This window comes from Vicia villosa, unplaced genomic scaffold (genome assembly GCF_029867415.1).
Source record: "Vicia villosa cultivar HV-30 ecotype Madison, WI unplaced genomic scaffold, Vvil1.0 ctg.003400F_1_1, whole genome shotgun sequence".
In the NCBI taxonomy this organism is placed as follows: domain Eukaryota; kingdom Viridiplantae; phylum Streptophyta; class Magnoliopsida; order Fabales; family Fabaceae; genus Vicia; species Vicia villosa.
In genome coordinates, this window is record NW_026706197.1 from 1 (window position 1) to 8,853 (window position 8,853).

The 8,853-nt window shown below is 35.0% G+C and overlaps 1 protein-coding gene and 1 pseudogene across 1 annotated transcript; both read left to right on the forward strand.

The window, feature by feature from the left end:
• The first annotated feature begins 2,251 nt into the window (after positions 1-2,251).
• LOC131640927 (late embryogenesis abundant protein 14-like) lies at positions 2,252-3,256 on the forward strand. The gene has a single exon (XM_058911282.1). The coding sequence runs from the start codon at positions 2,285-2,287 to the stop codon at positions 2,891-2,893; it is 609 nt and encodes a 202-aa protein (XP_058767265.1). The 5' UTR covers positions 2,252-2,284; the 3' UTR covers positions 2,894-3,256.
• A 1,746-nt stretch (positions 3,257-5,002) lies between these two features.
• On the forward strand, positions 5,003-5,808 carry LOC131640926 (ABA-inducible protein PHV A1-like; annotated as a pseudogene).
• Positions 5,809-8,853: the final 3,045 nt, after the last annotated feature.

An 8,853-nucleotide genomic window follows, 5' to 3' on the forward strand; every position in this document is an offset into this window, starting at 1 on the left:
GTGGGCAAATTTTGGGGTGCAACAGGGCCTAAGCGAGCACACTTGTAAATAATTCCTTCTTTTCCCCGTATTTCTTTTTGCATTCATTCGCATTTAGGTTTTAGACATTAGACACCCTTTAGATAGAAACAAACATAGGTGGATACCATCGAGTACGATGGGCGTGAGGGGTGCTAACACCTTCCTCTCGCGTAACCGACTCCCGTACCCTATTCTCTGGTCGAAAGACCTCGTTCTTATTCTGAGTTAGGTTTTCTGGTATTCCTTTCCCTCGATGGGATAAATATATTAGTGGCGACTCAGATTCCATTTTTCGCGGTAGCGACAGGATCGACATAATTGGTTTATGGTTTATCGCTTTGTTATCTTCTTTGTATATACTACTTTCAACATTAATGAAAGATTACCCAATTTCAGTTTGGAATTGGGGGCAGACGTAGTCGTAGCGAGGACGATCGACGAACTGCCTAAACAAATATCGTGTTCTTGTCGCTTTTACTTTTTCATTTACGTTCTGTTCATATTTGGTTATAATAGCAAATTGATCAACGATTCGAATGTTAAGATTGTGAATTAAGAACTTATATAAACATCACAATCCATCACATATTGAATCACCGTCAATTTGATCATTATCACCAAGTGTTTGTATATTTGTTTCTATCACTTTTACTGCATTGCAAACATTGTCCATCATACAAGAAGTTAATCTGATTTTCAATAAGAGCAACGCTTTGATTCTGCAACGTATACTCTTATCACTTACCTCAAGTTTTTGACTGGTTTTAAACACATATACAATCGTTTCGATAGTGGTTCGGAATAGACGCGAGTCGATTCAGAATCGCTTCCGCTGAAAAGTCGTTTAACTCCGTAAAACTGTGAACGATATATTCACCCCCCCTCTAGATCCTAAGGCCAGCGTCTAACACTTTCGCCTTTTCAATTTTTTATAAGCAATTTTGTATTCCAAATCTTAGCACTAGGTGTAGTCAAACCCAAATACACAAAGGATGAAAATTTAAGTAGCAATAAAACTAAACGAACCAACTAAACAAAAGAAATCACAGGAACGTTTACACCACTCGTAAAAGTTACAATTCATACGGTTTGAATCTATTTGAAGCCATCACCATGAAAACATCTTAACTTTATGAACAATCTCCTCAACATCAGTAACTTCATTGTTGACGACTATCCCATTCCGAGCGATCCTTACGTACCAGACCGTTGCAAACCATATCGCCCCTTTCATGCCTTTAGAGACCTTTCCCTTCATCCGGGTCCAGGCAAAATTTGGAGAAGTGAGTGCAGCAGTTGTCTACTGAACTATCATGAATCTGATATACCAAAATATCAAGCCAATAATAAATAGAGGACCATATTCTTCTTGTCATACAACATGCTAAAATAAATGATCAATGCTTTCGATCTTTCCATTGCAAAATACGCATCTACAACTAACAAATCCGACAATGATTCCCCTTTGACCCAATCGATCACGCGTTGATAACTTATTTTGTAACTTATTTCAGTTGTCCACTTAGTTTCTTGTAGGAACATGAAATTGATCTTTCTCCTGACTATAGTGTCTAATATTTCCATAGATTTTCCAATATGCGTGTCTATATTCCATGATCTAAAACAAATCTTATTTTCATGAACTAACTTCTTTACCCACACCCGTTCACGAAAATATGGAAACTCTTGCTCTTTTGACACTATACTCGAGCCATACAGCGTGTTGCTTCTAGATAACGACCTAATGTTAAGATTGTTTCATAGTTATTTTATACCATAGAAATTCGACGAAGTTTTACGTCAACCGTCGACTGCTTAAAATAACTTTTTTATTTTATTTTATTCAAGCTTAGGAGCAACTACACAAAGTTAACATAGACATGATTAAAGACAAGAGTAAGAGTATAAAAACGAGAATAAAAAAAATAATGGTTGATAATATTACACATGAGAAAAATATTGACCCCCCATCCAAATGCAACAACAAAATATGACACTAAACTCCAATTAATAGTATAGAGAGTTTACCACCTAGTCTTATTTCATGTCGGCTCATTTAATGCAAAAATCAGGTCGGCACAATTCCACTACTAAAAGAAAAAATTCACGTCGACACAAATAAACAGTGCTTGGACCAAACACGTCTCAATCCCACTTGTTTACTACCTTTTACTTCCACTGATAACAGAATATAAACCAATCACATGTTTCATTAGATTCTTAAAACAAAACACACACAACACAGTCGAAAATTTTAAGAAACATGGAAGCAATGCTCATTATGAGAAACACGGTACTCTGCCACTTCACAAAGCCACTCCTCCCTAACGTCCCTTCACTCTCCCTTCAAAAGTCCTCAAGGGTCTTCTTATCTTCAGCTTCCAACCATGCACATATAACTTTCAAATATGCAACAAAGACAAGACGCGGCGTAGTCGTCAGAGCCGCCGAATCCATCAGCGAAGGCATAGAGGACGTCAAAAGAATCGCACTTGATGCAAACGAGAAGACAAAGGAAGCCGCAGGTTCGATATTCGATCAAGCGAAAGAAGGATCAGAGAAGGCTTTAGAGGCAGCAAAGGAAGCAGCCAGTTCGGTTGTGGATAAGGCCACGGAAGGAACAAACCAGGCTGTAGAGGCGGTAGAGAGTGCTGGAGAGAAGGCGAGAGATTATGCTTATGATGCAAAGGACAAAGCCGCTGAAGGAATAGGTTCTGTGGTTGATAAGACAAAAGAAGGATTTGAGAGCGCGACGGAGGCTCTGAAGAATGAAGGAGAGAAGGCCAAGGAGGCAGGAGAAGGAGCGTGGGAGGCGACCAAGGATGAGTCACAGAAGATCAAGGAGGCTGTGGCTGGAAAGGATGGAGCTTGAAGATGAATATAATTTGTATTCTTTTCCACCATTGGATTTTAATCTAACGGATACCAAATTTTCAAGTATGTGAATGTGTTATTCTTTGACTCTGGCAGATTCATTTAAAAACTGATGAACTAAGGCTTTAATTAATCAATATAGTAGATAATGTGATCTTGTGTATCTTTCCAACTAAGTAATGAACTTCAAGGAAAAACAAAAACCTGTTGTGGATCTCCTAGTATTTGGACATGGACATGCTCCTCGATCATAATAAAAAGACCCATTGTGAGTTAGTGCAGATGATGAGCTAAAAAACAAACCACTACGAAGATTGTTTTTGAGATACTTGTAACCGTACTAAAATATTCATCCGTTGGTGCAGCCAAAAATTAAATAAGCTTACTTACCGCATATGAAATTTCATGTCTAGAGTGAGTTAAGTATAAAAGTCTTCCAATTAATCTTCTGAAAATTGTAGGTTTTAGAAATTAATCTTTAGAAATTATATTACAAGAGTTTATATGAAGTTGCAAGTGTGGCTGCATAGGTGAGTTGTCTGGTTTTATCCCAGTTAGACCAACATCTTGTAAGAGATCCAAATTATATTTCCTCACTATTGCAACAAATACCTTTTTTTACCACATTTGACATATAGATTTAGTCACGGAAAATGGTTCGTGGAATCGAAGGATGTGGTAATAAGTGAACTACTTATCACCACGGGTTACTTGTCGTGGTAATAAATTGGAAAGTATGCTACATATTACCATAATTGAAATAAACATCCGAATTAAAAAGTAGAAATGTCATTAGTTCAATACCCAGCAACATCATTTTTTATATTTATTAAATTGAATAACGAGCTACACCATGGTTGCAAGAACCAATCGTTGGAAAATATTTTATTTTTTAAATTTATATATTTTTATTTAACATAATTTTCATTTTTTTTTTTTGGAAATAAAAACAATCTAGAAACAACAAAACAATACATTTGTGGATTAAAATTAAATTAACAACTATTATGATAAAAAACATGTGTTAAATCAAAACTAAATGATATACATTTTACACACCATTACATCAAATAAGAAATCAATTAACATACAAAAAAATATTGTGCACTACATTCATTATTTCGAAGGAGTCAATATCCACAACATAACCAAATATCTTTTGGTTTCTTATCTCTAAACACATAATTGCAAATAATAATATTTGTTAGTAGATAATAACACTTACAAATTATAACATATAAATTGTTAGAAAAAAAAATATTTATTTGTTAATTTTTCCATACGTGAATCATAACAAAAAAACATATACATCAATTATATCAACTTCTTCATATGAAGTAGACACATGTGATGTGTTAGGAGTATCAAGGATATCAAAATTTAAATAATGATTTTCATCACTATGAGGAATATGTTTTCCTCGAAAAATAATTGACCATATTTTATCAGAAGGGCCACTGACATATAACAATTGTGATTATAGAACTATATCCTGGATCATTTAAACGTTGAGTACATCCACCTTCATATCTTTCATCATGACGAGACTTTAAAATTTCGATAGACTCTAATTTTGACAAATAATTTGAACAAAACTCAAACACTTCTATGTTGGACACCTTTAAACAATCAAAGTTTCTGGTTGGTAATTTGGCGGGATACATATTTCTGATTAGTTGAAAGTGTAAAAATAATTTACACCGTTACTATATATATATATATATATATATATATATATATATATATATATATATATATATATATATATATATATATATATATATATATATATATATATATATATATATATATATATATATTAAAAGGAGTGTATTTAAAATCAAAGGGAGTGTGCTATACCGAATAAAGTATATGAGATTTTGTCACCTAGTTTAATTCATGTCGACCCATTTAACACCAAAACTCAAGTCGGCAAGTTTCAACCAAAAGAAAAATCACGTCGACATAGCGCTTAAAGATTTCCAATTCCAAACAAATAGGCAAAACTAACTCCACGTGTCAACCACACCTGCTCGCCACGTCTTACCTCCACGGATAACAAAGACAAAAGATCCAACCTATAAACCAGTCACATGTTTCACTTCATTCCCAAAACAAAACACTCACAACAACAAACTCGAAGAAATTAACAAAAATGGAAGCCATGCTCATCACCAGAAGCACAGTAGTTTGCCACTTCTCAAAGCCACTCCCTAACACCCCTTCACTCTCCCTTCACAAACCCTCAAGGGTCATCTTATCTTCAGCTTCCAACCATTCCCATGCAAGTTGCAGAATTGCACCAAAGACAAGACGCGGTGTAGTCGTTGTCAGAGCCGCGGAATCCATCAGTGAGGGCATAGAAGACATCAAGAAAGTCGCACTTGATGTAAACGAGAAGGCAAAGGAAGCTGCAGGTTCGATAGCTGATAAAGCGAAAGAAGACACAGACAACGCTTTGGCTGCTGGAGAGAGTGCTGGAGAGAAGGCAAAAGAGTTTGCTGCTGATGTGCAGGACAAGACCGCGGAAGCTCTAGGTTCTGTGGCGGATAAGACTAATGAAGGAATTGAGACAGCGTCCGAGAAGGCGGCAGAGGCGACAAAAGGTCTGAAGAAAGAAGGAGAGAAGGCGGAGAAGGCTGCAGATGGAGCGTGGGAGGATGCCAAGGGTGAGTCACAGAAGGTTAAGGATGCTGTGGTTGGGAAGGAATGAGGTTGAGATTTTAGGATGATGAATTAGTTGATGTCTTGGCTATAATTATTCAATACAATACTATGATCTTGTACTGTTTCTTAACTTTCAACATGCTGCAGGAATGTTTGTAAACATGTGCTGCTGCATAATTTCCTCAAGAAATTAATTTGTTTGATACTATTTTGGTAATAAAGAGCTATTTTAATTTGGTATATAAACTCATCAAATTCATGAACACAATGGAAAATCCAGAATTAGACCACCTTTTTTAAGACGTTTGCAAGACTTTAAAAAATGTGTAAATGATAGTAGGTCCATACGAATCTGAACTAAGTCCAAGTGAATGGAAGATTTTGTTTCAGAATAATATGATTTATTTTTAATTGTTATGTTTATTTGATATTCTTTCGAGTGGGCTGGACCCATTAGTCCAATCCTATAGGATTTTGCCTGTATTTAAAGAACTTTTGGTTTACTGAAAAAGTAGACAATTATTCAGAGGTTTTATCTTTCTTCTTAGTTTTGTGTTTATCCAATGGTTAGATCTCGGGAGTAGCTGATGAACCCTTTTATCAATTGGTGCTTTTATTTTTTGAATTCATGGCCCCCCAAATCTCCAACCTTTCATCTAGAGAAATTGTAGATGAAGTTGTGCAAACTGCCCACATACATCTTGATAATATTTTCAATCAAATCCAACAACAAATAGATGAGAGATTTGATAAAACAAATGCCATTGTTATTCTTAAGAGTGCAATAATTTTTAGAATTCGTGTTTGGTTCTTGAGAATAATCAGTCTTAAAACCTCAGTTTGGTTCTAGAACTTAACTTGAAAAAGTTTGTTGGGTTATTGAGATCATCTTGAAAAATCTCTAATAAGTTCGTTAGCTCGACCCACGGAAAAGCTTTCATTTGGTTTGGGGATATTACATTGTAAAGTATCTAGATATGCTTGTATCAAAGGTCCATGGGTATAAATTGTAAAAAGCTCAAGTTTATAGTCATATCTCAAGAAGATCTCTTGAAGACAGGAGTAGGTCAACGTTCGGCTAAATTAGACAATTCTCCGGTGTAGTCTCTCTATACCCTTATCTCTTACTTTTTGTTATTTACTTTACTATTTTTACTTTTCGTTGCTCTTTTTATCCTGATCTTAAAAATACTAACACAATTTGCTCTTTAAGTAATAAAATCTTAAATTTAATCTCAAATTTTGAATATCACAATTCACCCCTCCCTCTTGTGCTTTTATTCACTTGTCCAACATAATTTACATCTTCCTAACTCACAAGTATAAGGTAACTCATATGTCGTTCAAACTGTAAAACCACATATTAGACGTCGGTTTCCACATACCCAACCCTCTCAAACTCTTTGTCAATATATCTTAAAGCAATTGTTGATACACAATAGTGTAGTTTTTAATAAAATGGATTGTTGTGGTGTATTTAACTTTATAAAAACTCTTCTATAAAAACAACGTGTTGCCCAATTATAACTTTATTTTTCCATGCATACTCTTTCTACGTTTTCACAAGTCAACTTTACTATTTTACAACGTACGCTTCAATTTTTAATGAGAAGACCCAACCCTAATAAGAAAATAATATAACATAAAGGGAATTCAAAGCAATACCATAAATAAATATTGAAATTACAAAATTAAAAAATTGGTAAATACACCTATTAGTCATTTTGTTTCTCAAATGCAACACTCGATTGACCTATGCTTCAACAAATATTTACTCATTAGAAATCAACCATGCGTCGTTCATATAATCATTAATTATGATACTATGAACAGATGATTGCTCAAACTGATGCAACTGTTGTTGATACTCCACCTCAATAGTGGACCATAAAACATGTGTCCATAGTGAGGTTATCGCCTCTTACATATCTTTCAACACATATTATTTGCATTTTGCACTAACATTTTTATTTATGTAAAATCGACAAAGAAAATTAATCATTTGTGGAATAACAAATTCAATTTATTTCATATAACCAAGATCTCAATCGGTCAAAATCACTTGGAGACATAACCCTTCCTTAGGTAATTTCACCTCTTTTTGATGCACACTCTTCTGTTTATACATTTTTGTGATTTGAGTAACATTCTCATGATCTCTCTCTTGCAATGACATAAGTATGTGTCTGGGTCGAACATCACACTTTTTTAAATCCACAACATGCTTCCGCTCATATGCATTTAGAAGACTACAAATGTTTGACTTTCCAATCTATAAGATAAATCACAATTGTGAAGTCCATATTTTATATCAACTTTTTATCATGAACCATCTTTAAATGGTGCTTACCTAATTTTAAATAGACAACCACATTTTTAGTAGTACTTTGTGTTGTACTTCTCCTTCATTGTACTTGTCACCTTTATCACAATCCATTATTAATTTGACGTGTGTTTATCTTTCTCATCTCTCGGTATCTCATGGTGTAATGATAACACTCACTCTATGTTTGATTTTAAAATCTCTAATTGATATTACTACATATTCTTATGTATCAAATTTCTATATGTACATGTTAAAAATATTTACGCCAACGTGTAAGCTGGATAAAACCTTTTGAGGACCGAGATGGAGCTTTAGGACCGGTAAAGTCAGGATATAACGTCAGAGACCCATGCCAGGTGGCAACCCGTTGTGAGCGAGTAAATATCTGGGTCGATCATAGGTAGGCCAGGGGTTATGAATCAATAAAAGCTATTTATGGAGTCGGTTATACACGTTACAACTATTATGAATGACAATTACAAGCGTTACAAGTGGTTAATGGGTGGTTGCGTTATAATGGCCATTAATCGTAATCATTCAGTAAAGATCAAAGTCTATACTATAAGTAGGGGCTCCCACCAGAGGGATAAGCAAGATCAAAGTCCACGATCGTGCCACCCGAATCCCCAAACTATCCAATATCTTTCTTTGGGGCCTGAACCGATGAATAGCATAAAAAGGAGTAGAAACCTCGGAGGTCACCGTTAATGGTGTCCCTTCATCCTTCTCCCCAAGATATTTTTAAACACCCTATACAAGGGAGACTTCGCCAGATTCGCTTCTTGAAGGTAGTCCAAATATGCTTTATAGAAACATTTGGTGCCCACCGTGAGGCTCCGGTAAAACTTTTCAGGGCCACAAAACAACATAACAAATCTAAACCTTCAGGTTAGGTTCACGATGAAAGATCTTTAGCATTGGTTGGATGTTCGATTCATTTTTCATCTTTGATACCGTGAAAGATC